We start from the raw sequence: 19182 nt of genomic DNA, 5'->3' as shown, positions 1-19182 counted from the left end.
CCCGTTCGGACGTAGTCCGAAAACGGGGACTTATGTTTTGCCCTGTGTGCATCCGTGCGTCCGTGATCACCTGTATCTCGAACATGCATGGACCGATTAAGTTCAAACTTCACTCATACATCACACATTATATGGGACATATGCACATGCATTTTTTTCATGATCCGATTAACGATAGCCAAATAGCGGCCATTTTAAGGCCGAAAATGCATCAAAATCGCACATTTTCACCATTCCGGAACTGAATCTTAGTCATGCGTGGGCAAATTTAGTTTAAATTTTTTTGGGGATTGTGTTGAAAATGGCTGACTGGTGGCTATTTTGTTTTACTGAATGCAGTTCAACATCCATATTGTTGCTGCTTTGAATGTATATGTCACTCGAATATGAACGGAACGGGGACGTGTCATTGACAATGACTTGTTGAGTTTCATTTTAAATGAACTATTGGTCTTACATGTATAAGATCTTCAATTTGTCAAATTCGCACCCACAGGCATCACCCTAACATATGCTCCTGCACAACAAGAGCTACAAACAACACAATTGACTATGTAATAATACTATTTGATTAGTTCCGTGAATATCAAGTTTACTATCAACATTCATTGTTTATTAACAATGTATGTTGTCATGACAACACTATAATTCATGGCATCAAATGTAATTTTAACAATATAACAGTAATGTTTAGCTGAATTTGAATTACACAAAATATTGTACAGTGTTACCACTGTTGTAGAGCACAAAACAGAAGCTTCTTGCAATGATAATAATCCAAGAACCAGTCATCAGAGTCAGAGGAAACTCAACACGTCAGATACTGTGTAATAAGTTTTATTGAGGTGTAATTAGCTGTATGTTAATTAATTCTTGTTTCACAGATATGGTTCAACATTTTCTACATTGAAATTTAGCAAAGGAAATATTTTATTAGTAATGATATTTACTTATAAATGTTTTGTAATATTCATTAAGTTAGGTAGCCCCCAAAATGGTGTTATAATGTTATGATTAAACTATGTAGCTCATATATAGTTTTAGTTTTGATGTTTAAAAAGATGAATGACTAAGACATTTTGATCAAATTTATTACCAATGCACATTTTTTTCTATTCTGACAAATATTTGTTTATTATTTTAGCTATGCAAAGAACTGCCAATATGTGTTTATCTACTGCAACCAAACATATCAAATACGTTGACATTTTGTATGTTGAAGTCATTGTTAATGCCTTCCTTCAGTGATGCTGGGTCAAATGCTAACAGGCATGAACGTTTAGTTTATGCTGCTTTCATTAAATATATGAGAGAAGTTGCAGGTAATTTAACATTTTACTGTTATACTGTATATGTGAATTTATTTGTGTTTATGTAACAGGGGTTAAACAGGTTTCTCATCTCTATTGACCCTGAAATATTTTAATTTGATGTACAAGTATCTTCCGTGGTCAGTCACAGATTTTTTGGGTCAAATAATTGATATTTTTGAGTCAAAATATGCTTTTAAATTTGATGCACTGGTACCTTGGATATATATTTCTTTATTTTATGTCAAACTCTTAAATTTTTGTTTGTGAATTATTTTTGTCACTTATATTTGTTAATACTTGTTAAATTGAAGCTATTTCAACAGACAGACTGCATGTTTTGTTATGATTGTATCAGTTGATCTGATCATAGTTAATTCTTTTCAGTTGGCAGAAGACTCTCTGGAAAAATCACTCTGTCAGATATTTTGAAATTTGCCACTGGTGCAGAAGAGGAACCGGTTTTGGGCTTTCAGATACACCCTTCAGTGGAATTTGTTGAAGTGTACCAAGGATTCTTACCTGTCGCAAATACATGTATACATTGTATGATCCTACCACGACCAACTATCAGCGACACTTTACCAGAGGAAGATAGGTTGTTTAATGTTTATGACTTTGCATTCTCTAATACATACTTTGGTAAAGATTAAAACTGCTGTATAAAATAACTTTTTATATGGTTCTGTTTTGTTAATATATCTATGTAATTCAAGTTGATGGCCTATATTGATATTTTACTGTTGGGTGCAAAGACAATATATGATGCCATATAGTCCGCTACAATTTGGCTTTTGTAGTGGCAGATTCCATAAACCGGTACTAGTATATGCATGTAAAGTTACTTGTAGGGAGACATTATACATGTTTACAGTATTTGTTCAATTAGAAGGACATTTCAAATAAAAGTGCCATGTTATTACCGGTACATCGCCCTTTATTGCACCTGGTGATAATGAACCCATAATGCATCTGTTGAAACTTGAACCCACAGTGCACCTTTATATACTGTGTGCAACTCCAGAACCAGACAAATTCTTGTTGTTTTGCCTACTCCTTAAGTTCAATTTCATTTTTCAAATCTGAACAGAGTGATATGCTCATGACATTATAACTTTATCCCGTTGTATTCCATTTAGTTGTAGCCCTAATTCAATATTTGCACTTTCATTTTTTGATATACTGCGAAACAGTGTCATGATTTCTTTCGTTCTCTTGGTGCATAGATTTCGTTGCTTTTCATTGGTACCTGACTTTTCAGTGTCAAAATACACAAACATAAAGTCCTTGATAAAATAAATAAAAATATCATGGGAATTACACCAAATTTGGCAAAAAGATTTTGTTTTCAAACAAAAATCTGCACTTCATTCTTGTTCACCTTGATAGGAATCTTGTTTATCTCCCAGCATGTATCAGTCGTTATGTCACAAAGTGTGCTGTATACCCATGATTGCCAATCTCCAGTTCTAAATCACTGTATAAATTAGGTATTTACAAAGGTCAGGTTAGACTCATTTTTATCGGCCCTTCGCCTGCAGGTGGGATAAAACCTCTTTTGATTTACAGTAGTTTTCTAGCTAATGCGACATCATTTTTTTCTGTCTTTGATAATTTTTCTCACCAGCAATTAAGAAGTAAAAACTGCAAATAGCAGATGTTTGGCAAATAAAGTAGATCTTCATGACTTGCATTGTAAAATTTGTTTTTGTCAAAGTTTTGTCCTTACTTTCTTCCAATTGATTACTGTCTTTGCATTTTATTTTTAATTTGGGCTCGGTACGTCCATCCATCCGTACGTACGTCCGAGGCTATATCTCGGACACCCATTGATGGATTTCATTCAAACTTTACATGAAGACAATACATAATGTCTTTCGCGTCAAGTTACTTTATGATCGGGAAAAAAATGGTCGACTGGCGGCCATTTTGGATGTAAAATTTGCTATTTCTGATACCTAAATGTGTCCGCAGCTGTTTCTCGGAGATGACTGGGCCGATTTGGATCAAACTTGGTATGATGATCATACATATTGGGTTGTAGGTGCACATGATTTTTTTTTCGTGATTCGAGAAAGTATGGCCACCTGGCGGCCATCTTGTTTTTCATGGTACCCATGCTACTTTATCTTGAATGCAATGAACGTTTCTGTTTAAATTTTGTACAAAGATAGTTTACCAAGAGATACATCTGCACCAACATGATTTTTGTGATTCAATTCAATATGGCTGGCCGACACCCAATTTTCATGTAAAAGCGCTAAATCGTCATTTTTTACATGTTCGGAGCTGTTTCTCAGTTGGTAAATGCACTACATAACATGGTGAATGCACTACATAACATGATAAATGCACTACACAACAAGGTAAATGCACTACACAACATGGTAAATGCACTACACAACATGGTAAATGCACTACATAACATGGTAAATGCACTACACAACATGTTAAATGCACTACATAACATTATGAATACACTACATAACATGGTAAATGCACTACATAACATGGTAAATGCACTACACAATATGGTAGATGCACTACACAACATGGTAAATGCACTACATAACATGGTAAATGCACTACATAATAAGATAAATGCACTACATAACATGGTAAATGCACTACATAACATGGTAAATGCACTACACAACATGGTAAATGTACTACACAACATGGTAAATGCACTAAACAATGTAAATGCACTACACAACATTGTAAATGCACTACACAACATGGTAAATGCACCACATAATATGGTAAATGCACTACATAACAAGGTAAATGCACTACATAACATGGTAAATGCACTACATAACATGGTAAATGCACTACATAACATGGTAAATGCACTACTTAAACATAGTAAATGTACTACATAACATGGTAAATGCACTACACAACATGGTAAATGCACTACATAACATGGTAAATGCACTACATAACAAGGTAGATGCACTACATAACATGGTAAATGCACTACACAACATGGTAGATGCACTACACAACATGGTAAATGCACTACATAACAATGTAAATGCACTACACAACATGGTAAATGCACTACATAACATGGTAAATGCACTACACAATATGGTAAATGTACTACATAACATGGTAGATGCACTACACAATATGGTAAATGCACTACACAACATGGTAAATGCACTACATAACATGGTAAATGCACTACACAACATGGTAAATGCACTACATAACATGGTAAATGCACTACATAACATTATGAATACACTACATAACATGGTAAATGCACTACATAACATGGTAAATGCACTACATAACATGGTAAATGCACTACACAATATGGTAGATGCACTACACAATATGGTAAATGCACTACATAACATGGTAAATGCACTACATAATAAGATAAATGCACTACATAACATGGTAAATGCACCACATAATATGGTAAATCCACTACATAACAAGGTAAATCCACTACATAACATGGTAAATGCACTACATAACATGGTAAATGCACTACATAGCATGGTAAATGCACTACATAACATGGTGAATGCACTACATAACATGATAAATGCACTACACAAGGTAAATGCACTACACAACATGGTAAATGCACTACATAACATGGTGAATGCACTACATAACATGATAAATGCACTACACAACAAGGTAAATGCACTACATAACATGGTAAATGCACTACATAACAAGGTAGATGCACTACATAACATGGTAAATGCACTATTCAACATGGTAGATGCACTACACAACATGGTAAATGCACTACACAACATAGCAAATGCACTACATAACATGGTAAATGCACTACATAACATGGTAAATGCACTACATAACATGGTAAATGCACTACATAACACGGTAAATGCACTACATAACATGGTGAATGCACTACATAACATGATAAATGCACTACACAACAAGGTAAATGCACTACACAACATGGTGAATGCACTACATAACATGGTGAATGCACTACATAACATGATAAATGCACTACACAACAAGGTAAATGCACTACATAACATGGTAAATGCACTACATAACAAGGTAGATGCACTACATAACATGGTAAATGCACTACACAACATGGTAGATGCACTACACAACATGGTAAATGCACTACACAACATAGTAAATGCACTACACAACATTGTAAATGCACCACATAACATTGTAAATGCACTACACAACATGGTAAATGCACCACATAATATGGTAAATGCACTACATAACATTGCAAATGCACTACATAACAAGGTAAATGCACTACACAACATGGTAAATGCACCACATAACATTGTAAATGCACTACACAACATGGTAAATGCACTATATAACATGGTAAATGCACCACATAATATGATAAATGCACTACATAACATTGCAAATGCACTACATAACAAGGTAAATGCACTACACAACATGGTAAATGCACCACATAACATGGTAAATGCACTACACAACATGGTAAATGCACTACATAACATTATAAATGCACTACACAACATGGTAAATGCACTACATAACATGGTAAATGCACTACACAACATGGTAAATGCACCACATAACATGGTAAATGCACTACACAACATAATATTTTACGACTTAAGATATCTGTGGCTTTCCATACACCACAATAATTGTACATGAATTAATATGATATATCACTAGCATTTATTCAGTGGAAGTGGATTCCTGTACAGCTTGATAGTATGGGGCAACCTCAACATACACTTTATAGTTTGCCATAGGGTACAATTAAACAGTCAATAATAAATATGAATTCTCTTGAATAGCATTGGAATGTGTATATCAATCATTGACAATAGTTCACTGATACATGCAATGCCACACGTGTGTAATCTTACGCCACCAGTCCTGAAAGTAGGGTTGTCCTTCAGCGTTGCTAAGGAGGGAATGTCACGCCACGTTGCGTAGCAATACCGGCGTCCGCTCTCGATTACACAGAACACAATCAAATATTCGAGCATAGCTTCCGGACCCTGAATCGACTTCGGCGATTAATACGAACAACTTGTTGGCGAATATGGACGGTTTGTATTTTACTCACGTACTGTAGAGCTCAATGTTGAAGGATACATTACATTGAATAAAGTCACGAACATGCGTTTGCAATAAAGGCACACACAGTAATGTCAATGTCATTGACGATGTACACATTGTATAGAAAGTATTCACGATACTGTTGCCAACGTACACAGTAAGAGGGCCTCTCGGTGACGCCACTTGTGGACAATGGTCGCTAAAGCTATAAGCTACTCACGGTAATGTTACTCGTCGTAACATTAGCCAGTCAGTCAAAACAGGTCTCACGATCCAGTAAATCGTCTTGTAAAACCCAGAGTAATTTAAGTACCCACAAATTCAATTTAGCAACTTTGAATTGAATAGCAAAGTGTAGAACTATTTCACAACGCAACTACAACTATATACCGTTAGCAGCCTAATTCGGGAGGTGAAGTTATTATTTCATACACTTTATATGGTACAGGTATGTACCTTATCTATGTGTATACATAAATAAAGATGATTAAGATGATATTTTACATTAAATTCATCCACCTTTCAACAAGCACCATGGTCTACGCTCCATGTAAAAATAAACCAACACTTTATTCAGATTAAAATCGTAATTATGTTAAACTATATAAAATACAGAGGTTAATATTTTTATACCAAAAATAGTAATTAAACATACATCTGTGTACGTCGTTTCTTTTAACAGTTTTCTGTATGTTGTAAATTGACAATTACAAATATGTTTTATATATTTCAAATTATAATCCTTTTCCGTGTGAGCTATACACATTGTAACTTCATGATATCTAAACACAGGTGACACGTATGTAAGACAGCTGCTTTTTTTCACAATGACGTCATAATGTGGACACGAGGAATGAATGTTTTAATGAATAAAAATTGAAATCTAAAAATAACATCATAGAAATGAACAACAACGAATGACATATACAAGAACTTCTAAAATGTCAGGATCGTGGTTTCGGGGATAGTTACAAATCAGAACCGATGGAGGAATGACAAACTTGCTTAGAAGCCTTGTCTACGGGCACATATACATAAATATACTGTCGACCGCCCTCGGGCCTAATTTGTTAGAATACTGAAGGCGTTTGCAAGAAATGCCGCAGTTATTTTAGTGAATGTCGGAGGCATGAGGGCTGTTAATGCTTGTAAACGCCCTCACGCAGCCTTACATGGTTTTTGACCGGTACATGCATGAGTTGCCAATCATTTTCTGTTCAGTACCGGTGGGGTGTTTAGAAGCTGTCTTGTGTTCAATGAAATGCCTGCTGATTTAGTATAATAACAAATTAGGCCTGAAGACTGTCGACATTCTGACACATAGACAGACACACAAACACAGACAGACATCGGTATGTACATTTAAATCACCTTCCGTTTGTGTGTCAGCAAAGAAAGCCACATGACTTGGTATACTTGGTATACAGAAGTCTGTGCTCATACTGTATATACGACGAATCTTACACAATTCCTTTGTGAATTGCTGGCCACAGCGTATCAATATTTATTTACTTGTGAGAAGGAGGCTGTCTATGAGGGGTGTTCTGAAAAAAAATATGTACATGGCTAAAACATACTATTATGTGTGCTGTATAGATTGGGAATCCTTGAACAACCCCCCTCATCTGGACCTACAAATATTTTAAACAGTCTGCACGCACGATTTTGAAAATTTGACAACGACAGAGTACGTAATCACAGTTTGACATCTATTGTTTCGTCGGTGCGTTGTTAAGCGGAAGTTGGAATACTGCCAAACAGTATAACGACATGATACGATGTGTATACCTGACCAAGAGGTAAGTCTGACTTTTCATTTTGCTCAGATTACATCTACCTAATTTGTTGTTTACAATGCTTAATTTCACGCTCAATCCTGTCAAAATAATAGCAATAATAATAACACCGGTGAAAACAGATTAACATCTTAGACAATTGCACTTTAAGACAGTTGAGACTCATGAACAGGGTAACAAGACTACTTCTACGCATTTCCAAACAACCTAGAACGTTCTGTGACGTAGCTCCGCCCCTCAAAAAAGACCCTGGTTTTTGCTACAATAAATGAAATGCCTGTTTAAAATTGTACTGAATACTTTCAACAAAAATGTATTTCTCAGCACATATGCAAGTTCTTTTGTTTAATCAAACGCATGTACGTTCTGCTTACAGGCACGTATCCTTTTTGTTTGTCTATGCTTCAATGCTACTGTGTAAACTAAACATCAATAACAGATAACGATTACCCTGAGGATACAGTATCCAATTAAATCATTAATCGTGGTACTGCTGATGCCTAAATAAATGTTCTGAAATATCAATGATTGACATTGTTTGCCAGTGATTTACTACTTGCTAATAGAATAGATATCACAAAGAATTTTGTATTTGTTTAGAACCATATGAATTTAAATAACATACATGATGTAATGCAAAATGGCATTACCTCGTTCAGAACATGTTATGATGCGTGTTTGCTGTGACGTCACGTACATCACGTCGACATGAATTAGTAACCAAAAGATCGATACTACTTACTGTGGATTTCTTTACAGTTTAGAGGAATGTCTTCACGAGGTGTCGGCTATGGTCATGCACTTTAATTAACGACATGAACAGTACTACTACGAGTGATATAATACTTGCAGCTAGTTATTACTGTCTTAGGAATCATATAACTGCTCTCAATTAATCAGCCTTCCTATCACGGATTCTCCGAAACCAGCAATTAAAAACTTGTTTACTAACATCATAGAATGTTTTATTGAAAGTGGTACCACCGCACAGATAATACAATTTAATCATGCCTTCAAATATCATTCTACTCACATTCTACGACACGATTACCATCTCTATGATGTTTAAGCTTTCTTTACCGAATTAAAATTTGCACAATGACATATGAGCCATACGACTTACTGGTTTTTACTTATTTTCGGTAAGTTCTTAGTCCTTATAAAAATATTTGCTGGACTTTATAAGAAAGATCAAAAATTCACTTGAAAATATAAATTGGAATTGTAAAGCCAGGTGTAAATTCAATTTTGAGGCATAATTATTACCTTAAACATTTGTAGTAAAATATAAAATAAATAAATATAAATAAATATAAAATAAAATAAATCTTCATATAGTAGTTTGCTTTCATAAAAGTATGCCATAATTAGGGATTTAGTGTAGGACACACATTCTAGGTTTCATTATTGCATGCACCCAACATAGCAATTTGTCCCACTTGTGATGTCAATGTCCCAGTGGCCTCATTTATCTGAAAAGAGAGAACAACCTAAATATGAAATTAGTCAGTCAATTGATAACTGACATGGGTTATACAATGGCCTATCACATTGAATTAAATTCGGGAACCAGGAATCTATCAGTACAACGTTAAATGATAAAACAAAGATCGGCGTGGGGGTAACCAAGTCCCATTATATCAATGAGGAGCTGAGAAATGGCATACAATAAAGTAATAAAATACAATAAAGGATTGTGTAATTAAAAACATGTTTGGAACAGGCGCAATATAATATTGTTCTCAATAGCTAGACTATATAGCAATACTATACATATCTGTCTGTTTATTTAATATGAATACCACTCAAATTAACACAATAGAGATATAAATGAAACATATTTGAATAATATATACAAATATGCTTATTTATTTAATATGTATACCACTCAAATTAACACAATGGGGATATAAATGAAACAAATGAATAAACAATAAATGTTGATAATAGAACATTAATGAAGCGCAGACAGGACAGGTATTTGAATGGTGTGTCCAAGTGTTGTTTTGTTTCCAATGTAATTCGATATTTAATGTATTGACGTTGTACAGAGAGATCACGGTCCTTAGCAGGCGTTTTTTGTTTACATGGGGAATAAAGACGATTAGCAAAGTAAACGATCTTCTATGGCAGGCGGTGATAGTATTGCAAAAAGTAATTTGGGTAAACATTTTGTTGTAATTGTTGACAACGTTATTTGTCTTATAAACAAAGAAACGCATTAATTTAGCTGTTAATACTTTTAACTAAACCTTTTCCCGTATAGGACAAGCATGCATAGCATTGCAAAAATAAGTGACCTTGAAAGAGAAGACGCCGATACAAAAAGAGCCTTCAAGCAATGTACACGTGATTACTTAGGTATTCACAATATGAGGTGTGTACTAATCGTTATTGTAGTTGTGAATTATGTCACACAACACCCAAAGTAGATAGTTGACAGGAAGCATATTGTCCTTTGGTATCTTGATGGTTACTCACAATTGCTTTCACAAAATTGCAGAAAAAATTTGTAACCAAGTCTACGATACCGATTCTACAATGAATGTTGAAATTCTAAAAAAAATTTTAACATCTTTTTATTAGTGAAAACCAGTCCATGTTTGCAGCAAATATTACCGTTCGTGAGCAAATGAGAGACATTGTAAATGCTGCAAATATTTGGACAACGAACAAAACACATCTGTATGACTTAAGGTAAAGTAATCCACTTAGAAGTAAACTCTATTCATACTTTTGTTATTGTCACTTATTATTTGCAAATGCATACTTCTTTCTCTATTTCTTACAGAAGTAAGTTGAATGGTGCTATGCCAGAAAATACACAGTTTTATAGAACTTCCAATGCAAGCTTCATATCTCAGCAGATGTATCTGGTATGTATGTATCTATGTCTCAGTTTTCATGTGGTCTTCACAAAGTATAAATATATATAATCACTACAAGGTGATTTATGCATTGTAAAGCGTAGCACGCACTGTATCTGGAACCTTAATTATCTTGTTAAAATTTGTACTGTAGAATAAATCTCCCATCGAGAGAAGTATTTACAGACGATGTAGCATTGTTGGTAATGGTGGTATATTGAAGGGCAGTGGATGTGGAGATGAAATCGATAAGTCTGATCTTATTTTGAGGTACTCACTTGTATGTATTGTTTGTTGATACTTTCCATACAATTTATGCATATAGTTCAAATGTCACTAAAGTTTAACCATGACCATATATGTCAATGTCGCTATTGGGAAGGTCATTATAATTTAATTTCTTTCTATGTGTTTTAACTCGTGTCAGCTAGTTGTTATACACTGTAAATTCTCATTTTTCCCAGCTTCCATAGAAACGTATTAAGTGTATTGGGTTTAAAAGTTACATGGTTATACTTGTTCCGTAGAGCCAATCTTCCAGTGATTCGTAATTTTACACATGATGCAGGGAGGAAGATGAATCTAACTACGTTCAATCCAAGTATAATTTACAACAGGTTATTAAAAGTTACGATTTTTAACTTAATAAAGAAGTCATAGTAATATTTTCATATAAATAAAGTAAATTCATTTCCTTGTTGTATTCCTGAACTATATACATCCATGCATTTTTTACCATTGTACAACTGTCCTTGGATTTGGATTTGGACTTTTGCTGCACGGATCATCTTGTGACAGTGATTATGATGTGAATCAGAGTAGTTTCATAATTTCAGTTCTCGCTACCTGCTTAACCCATAGGTTCAATTATAGTATGCGTGCATTCAGTAAAGCCTTGGAAGAATATAAAGGTCATGTACTATTTACTTCAACACCAAAGTTCACTGTTCCTGCCATGAATCACATAAAATTGAACACTTCACTGGACCTGTTGCTTCTCAATAGAGACTATCTTGGTTTAGTGAGAAGATTTTGGAAGGTTGAGAAAATAGTTTCATCAGGTGAGAAATCTGATTTGTTGCAATTGTTTCATTTATTGACGTTTTATGTACATTCATATATGTTTCATCTGAGTATGTATTATTTCAGGATTGCTATTGTTAACCATGGGATTGCCACTTTGCGAGGAGATTCATCTGTTTGGATTCTGGCCGTTTAGCACAGACATAGAAGGAAATGCTTTACCATATCATTACACTGGTGATTCGGGATTTGATGAAGTGTTTGTATGTGCCCACCATATGGGATGGGAAATTCAAAACCTATTGGAGCTTCATAATCAAGGCGTTGTCAAGTTGCACCTTGGGAAATGCAGCACGCACTAACGGATTGTAAACATATTTATCAAGTGAACAATTGTGATATATACGTTGCGCTCTTTGATCAGTACTATGTTACTTTTTGACCATGGTGTTAGTCTTGAATCAAGTACACAGGTAGCATTCCGAATCCGAAGAAAACATCTTTTTTTCTGTGCCCTCGACCTAAATTAACGATATTAACAAAACTATTCTGACTCACAATATTTTACTCGTTTTCAGTAATGAATCTCGAAGAATCTAATGACTACACTATTAGAGATAACATTTCCAAATATGGATATTCTAGTTACGTTCACAAAATTGTTTGCAAATTGAGAATATTAAGCATTTGCTAGTTTTTGGTATATTTATAGAGGTTATTAATGGCGAGCGAAGACATTTGGTAGCAGTAATAAGACTTTATGCTCAGTTATTATCTCCCGTCAAATATGCTAATTAGCTCGAAATCCAAAATGGCTACCAAACCACGTTAAAAGCAATACAGGTCATATACAAATTATCAAATTAATTGGTACAACATTCATGAGAAACATTTCACCAAACTTGTGGTCACTTTTGTGAAAATTCGAAAATGGCGACCAAACCATGCAATTCATCAAAATAATTTAATTTTCCCGTAAGAAGCTTTGGCCATGCATGATACAGTTGATTCAGTTTCATGAAAAAACACGTGCGCACATTTTTTGACATTTTTGCTGAAAATTAAAGATAGCAGCCAAATCACGTGACTGATCTGAATTGCCGTTAGCTGTCTAAAAGAGCTCATTATATAGAAGCTAAGTGGCAAATATGAAAAACAATCACGTAATTGCGGCATCAGTAAACAAAATCAAATCAAAAATGGCTGCCAAACCTTGTGACCGACCATAAAAAAATTAGGTGTTTTTTGCCGTTTTTGTTGTTATTGCTGATATTTATTACACTATGTTCGACTCGTCATATCACATGGCAGGAAAATAATTGACCCGATGTATTGATTACATATTGATTGATTATCGTATTGTGTCCACTGCTATTTATTGACCTGTAATTACATGCTTTTTTATAAGGTTTTTGTGATTAATTTCAGACTTGCTAGTTTTTATTCAATATTTAAATTCTTAATGAGCACGGTGTGGAAGAATTCTCAGCTACTAAATGCCTCACAAATTACTCTGGTGGATGTTTCTATGGCTACAATTATTTACAATTTGTCACCTAGGTGAACAGAAATATTACTGCTCACAAATTACAGTGGATACATCGCACAGTGTCCTGACTGGCAAATATATCAAGTTTTTCTGAAAATCAGGGATGGATGTTTCGACAAACAACGTTTACGTCTGTCATGAACTGACGTGACTCGCTGCATGTAGTAGACGAAGACATACAGACAAGGTCATACTAGGGTCTGCACTGTATTGACACAACTAAAACCGTAACGCACAAAGGTTTCCTTGACAACCACCCTGTAAAAAGCACTTCCATTCAGTTGGGTTTTTTTAATACAGCCAGCCACATAAATTTTGGCCATTGCTATTTAATTTTGCTTATATGTCGCATCCTAAAGTTTCGACAGAGTGAACTCAAACAAAAGCCATCGTTGCAAGTTTATAGTTACTGCATGTGTCTGTCTTACACAATAGATGCATACACTGATCGACTCTTGTGGGAGCATCCGACGCAATTAATCACGTTCTTACGATCTAAATGACTGCCCATTAAAGCAAAGCTTTGATAATTTATCTATGCCTTGTGCCAAGAGGTTCTAAAATTAATTTAAATGCCAAAACGTATTTACACCCTCTTGTCCAGGTTCTTGTTACCGCGCGTGAATATGCACACAACAGACCTTTAATATATTCAGGGATGGCTCACAATGTACGAACAAGTGTTACAAGATATTATTGTATAGACCAGTTTATACTCAGATGCAAGGGGTACGTTCAAAAAAATCACATAAACATTCATTATGCACAAAGATACGTAAAGTACGCATACGTAAAATCACATAAACATTCATTATGCACAAAGATACGTAAAATCAACTAAACTTTAAAGTAAAATGAGACGTAGTGTAATAAATATAAATCAAAATTAAAGCCGTAAGCGATATCAGCGGAGTCCAGTCGAAGCGGGCTATTGTATAATATTGTATAAGGTCCGAACGATTAGCCATTTATTAGCACAATACAAATGAGGGCGCACTACATCTCCCAAAGCACACAAAACAAGTGAACACTTAAAACAAATTTCACGTCACAAAGAAAAAAAATTATCGCTACTCCAGAAATTCACACACAAAATTGGGCACTACAGGGGTTTTTACGTAGAAGGATAAAACTTCACCTAGAGGTGTGAAACTGTTGATATAAGCTGGCATCTTGGATCAACAATGCGTATTTTGCTTACAAATATGTCTACCCACCAGGAAAAAAACACTTAAATTAGCAAGAACTGATTATCACCAATCAAAATTAGAATTCGAATTACAACCGAATATCTACACTGCACATCAAACATTACAAAGGGGCGTCATTATGTTAGGGGACTAAGGCCCTTTGAGTTTCATATATTACAGAAGAACGTGTAGCAGTAGCAGTAATTGAGGTCATAGGTCATACACACACGCACACAGTTTCAAATTATTGAAAAGAATACAAATAATTAACAAAAACGTAGCCTACAATTAAAAAAGGGCACCATAGATAGGAGTAGCGTCACAAAAATAGGGCTGATATTCAAATTCACATTTTTCTGTGTGGAATGTTTCATCAAATTAATGACAATTAACACATTAATATTTGTTTCTATTAGTTGCTTTGTTTTATTAATATTTGGATTCCCTTCCATGACGTCGACCCCTATCTTTTCTCTGGTGGCCAATATATTCAAAATTCAAAGAATGAGTTTTTATAATTCAGGTAACCTAATTTCTTTTATTCTTCGAATTTTCAAATATCTAGTTACAGGAAATAATTTGCTCAATTTTAGTAAATTCATGTGCGGAAAATATGGTAATAGCGCCTCACAAACGTTGACTAACATCTGTGGGTAAATAAAACAGCATAGAAACCTGAAACCATTGAAAATCATTAAATTTATAGTGAGTTGGGCGGGGTATGTGGTGCTTGTTTTTATCTATGTTGATAAGTAAAGTTTCCCTTGTAGATTGATCATTCTAATATATAAATGCTCCTGTCATTGACGTATTTTCTTATCAATAATGTGGCATTAGTAAATAAGTGTCTCACCCCTTAGGCAATAAGTTCGTGTATGAGGTCAGCGATTTAATTCAAGCAAAGGAAGCCACATATAGATGTACAAATAAATACAATATACAGACAAGATGTAGAGCCCACCTTAAATATGCCACACCTGAAATGTATTGGCTTGCGGGAGATGAGTAGCCAGGAGAAACATGAAAAACCCTAAAGCACACTGATAAAGTAAATACGCAAAGCAAATCATAGTCACAAACAAATAAAAAAGGCAAATACAGTACACACATGCATATATATATATATACGTTGTGGGTGGGTGTGCATATATACGTTATGTTTATTTCTTCCAAATAATCAATATACTGATATATATCCATAAGGTCTTGTGTTACATTTATTAATGATCCCACATTCGCATGCTGGAATAAATGTAAATGACTTGTATGCAGACGACCATACGTTAACATTAACTAGGAGTATTATATATGATATTAGTAACACCACCAATAAGTATATTTTATCAATCTCCAAGTGAACAAATGTTAATTATATCAACCCACGAAAAACAACCTGTTTCTTATTGGTTCTTGTTTCAAAATTCGAAAATTCTGCACAATAAATAGTCTCCTTAAAATCAAACTTGACAGTGAACAATATTCTGCTGTTGATCGTTTTTGGATTTTGCATAAATTCGACACTATTTTCTTCTGCATGTAAAAGTGCTTTTGTACTATGTTATGTTTCAGTTTCAGTGTTGACTTCTGTTGCGTGGTTTGAGGCAATACGATCACACTTCAAAAACGGGCCCTTCGTCCTATTTTAGATGCTGACCAAAACACCTCCCATCTAAAATGTTTTGGCTCCTGCAAACCATTCCGATCGATTCAGGATTTACTGTTTCACTGCCAGACTGAATTTTAAGTCCTTATCTGGTAATGCACTTGATCCTCTTGCCAACAAAAACAACTTTGCAACTGATATTCACGGTACTCGTTCTGTAAAAACTGTCAATTTATATGTGCCAAATTTTAATACCAACAAAGGTTAACGCACGTTTCATTACAGAGCTACTCACCTTTTTGTCCGCCAAATTATGTAGGCACAATGTAATTTGCTGCTTCGTTTAGGTCATGAGTGTCCAAGCAAAATCTTATTTCAATGCTAGTCTTTTTCTTCGCAGCAACCGTTGATGACATCTATCTGTTAACACCTATACTGGTCATTTACTGCTTCAGAAATTCTTTGAGCAGGTTCTAATTCCGGGTATCGAATATATGGGTATATGTTTTCCATAGTAATGTTAGACTGGGGGTTGCACACTACATAAACTTGGGTTTGAGACACTCTGGATTCTGCAATCATCTGACAGAGCGTACACAAATGACTCCTCCCTTTCAATAGATGAATACTTTCATCTTTGGTTTTATTACTTTGAGCTGCATGTCATATTCCAATTTTAAAAATCGTCAAGTAGTCAGCCACATCGCTTTCAAATATTATGATTTGTTTGTTTTTTTTCAAATGAATCTGCCATTGTACTCTCGCTGGTAGACTTTGACTTGGAATTATGCACGAACATTTAGCAGTGTCTTACCACCTTATCTTTATTATCTGTCGTCCTTAAATAATGAATATGATTATAGTGAATAGCGGGATCTTATTATATAACAACAGGGGAGATGGATAGGGCGTTCACACATGTTCTTCGAGCAATGCAAACATACTGAGTATATTTCCGGGGTGAACGTCTAAGATGAGTGACATCAAATTTGTCATTAAAGTGTTTATTGATAGAACATTATTTATATGGGTTAACAACTTCGTGCAGTAGCAACTAAATGAGAATAATTTAAAGGCTTGGGACTCAAACAGGGGACTCGCTGGTTCACCCAACTAGAACACACCAACGACGTGGACATACTATTGATATATTATACATTTATAATTGGAAAGTCATGATATCACCTTATTCAGGAAACATTTTTTATGATGTTTCGACTTTATTAAACCTCAATAAGTGAGTAAAATATGAGTACCATCTCAAGCACCAGCTTGTGAAAGAATAAATGTATATACATATAAACATATATATATATATGGCCTTACCAACCTACGATTACAACTGAAAAGGAAATTGAGATACGAAGTACAGAATGTTGTGGTCTAATAAAGCTTGATACTTTGCAATGAGTGCAGGATGATGGTTCGAATTACATAGAGCATTTTAACATGTGATTTAAATTTTTTTTTTTTGAAAATTTTTCAATTTGAAGTACTTCTGAAAACGAGCACCCGCGCAATGTTCATAATAAAACACCCGCATATACATGATTTATGAAGTGTATATATGGGACACGCTTGTATGCAGTCTATGGTACGCGTCCATATTATCATCGCACTGTATATAGTGTATTCCTTTGACAAACTGAAAACAAATTGCTCACATAGACATACTGTGCACGTAGAGATAAATTTGTCGATTATAATAATTTCAATAATAAAGAGCTTTATATATCTGTTTATTTATTGAAGAAACAGGGCCAGCGTTCGTTTTTTTTGACATGCGCCCTCTATTTACAATTTACATTTTGTGGTAGTTGTTTTTGAAACGCTGCACATGAATGGATAACAGTAACTCTTGTATTGTAATCTGTCAAGGCATATATGAATGGGGTGTTCGGTTTATTCAAATATGGTTAGATTATTATTGGGAGATGTATGTTCTGTAAAGTATCTGATTTGTAATTTTTGTGTTGTGGGTATTTTGTTTTCCATTCTGATGTTAATAATTTAATATTTGAAAAGTGAGTTCTCCAAAATTGCGTTTGTGCTATGCTTATAGGAAAGGGATTATTTTTAAACGCATTCAAGTGATAGTACCTGACACCCCTATGATAAAAATGGTTTGGTCAAATTTACGCAATTTTTGTTCATAGTATAAATGAAATGCTAAAGGTTTGAGGTCAGGGGGTTAAACTATATAAAAATTTCAAGCCAATACCAACCTAATGCAAGGACAATATAAAAATGTCAAGACAATGCCAACCTAATACAAAGACAATATAAAAATGTCAAGACAACGCCAACCTAATGCAAAGACAATATAAAAATGTCAAGACAATGCCAACCTAATGCAAAGACAATATAAAAATGTCAAGACAATGCCAACCTAAAGCAATGAAAATATAAAAATGTCAAGACAATGCCAACCTAATGCAAGGACAATATAAAAATGTCAAAACAATGCCAACCTAATACAAAGACAATGTAAAAATGTGAAGCCAATGCCAACCTAATGCAAAGACAATATAAAAATGTCAAGCCAATGTCAACCTAATGCAAAGACAATATAAAAATGTCAAGCCAATGTCAACCTAATGCAAAGACAATATAAAAATGTGAAGCCAATGTCAATCTAATGCAGACAATATAAAAATGTGAAGCCAATGCCAACTTAATGCAAAGACAATATATATATGTCAAGCCAATGTCAACTTAATGCAAAGACAATATAAAAATGTCAAGCCAATGTCAACCTAATGCAA

The 19182-nt window shown here is 34.4% G+C and overlaps 2 protein-coding genes across 3 annotated transcripts; both read left to right on the top strand.

The window, feature by feature from the left end:
- Window positions 1-1144: 1144 nt before the first annotated feature.
- On the top strand, window positions 1145-1963 carry LOC146725327 (uncharacterized; the record flags this gene model as incomplete). The annotated part of the gene is made up of 2 exons (XM_085496428.1): window positions 1145-1322; window positions 1698-1963. Coding segments are annotated over 2 exons (444 nt in total), but the record flags the coding sequence as incomplete, so codon positions are not given.
- Window positions 1964-7037: 5074 nt separating this feature from the next.
- LOC102800658 (alpha-N-acetylneuraminide alpha-2,8-sialyltransferase-like) lies at window positions 7038-13482 on the top strand. Of its 2 annotated transcripts, XM_085496429.1 has the most exons (8): window positions 7038-8188; window positions 10452-10562; window positions 10772-10882; window positions 10977-11061; window positions 11207-11322; window positions 11517-11669; window positions 11914-12113; window positions 12202-13482. In XM_085496429.1, the coding sequence occupies exons 1-8, from the start codon at window positions 8160-8162 to the stop codon at window positions 12435-12437; spliced, it is 1041 nt and encodes a 346-aa protein (XP_085352555.1). In that variant the 5' UTR covers window positions 7038-8159; the 3' UTR covers window positions 12438-13482. The 2 variants fall into 2 exon arrangements, with proteins under 2 accessions (XP_085352555.1, XP_085352556.1); XM_085496430.1 differs by lacking the exon at window positions 10772-10882.
- Window positions 13483-19182: the final 5700 nt, after the last annotated feature.

The sequence above is a fragment of the Saccoglossus kowalevskii genome, unplaced genomic scaffold (assembly GCF_978046115.1).
Source record: "Saccoglossus kowalevskii unplaced genomic scaffold, keSacKowa6.1 SCAFFOLD_473, whole genome shotgun sequence".
Lineage (NCBI taxonomy): Eukaryota > Metazoa > Hemichordata > Enteropneusta > Harrimaniidae > Saccoglossus > Saccoglossus kowalevskii.
Note: the sequence above shows the minus strand (reverse complement) of the source record. Positions and strands in the feature narration are given on the sequence as shown.

Bases quoted from the DNA above. Each gene is read 5' to 3' on its own strand.
- LOC102800658 (XM_085496429.1), top strand. From the start codon at position 8,160: ATGATACGATGTGTATACCTGACCAAGAG. The intron at 10,883-10,976 runs GTAAAGTAATCC...TATTTCTTACAG, and splicing joins ACACATCTGTATGACTTAAG to AAGTAAGTTGAATGGTGCTA. The intron at 12,114-12,201 runs GTGAGAAATCTG...GTATTATTTCAG, and splicing joins TGAGAAAATAGTTTCATCAG to GATTGCTATTGTTAACCATG.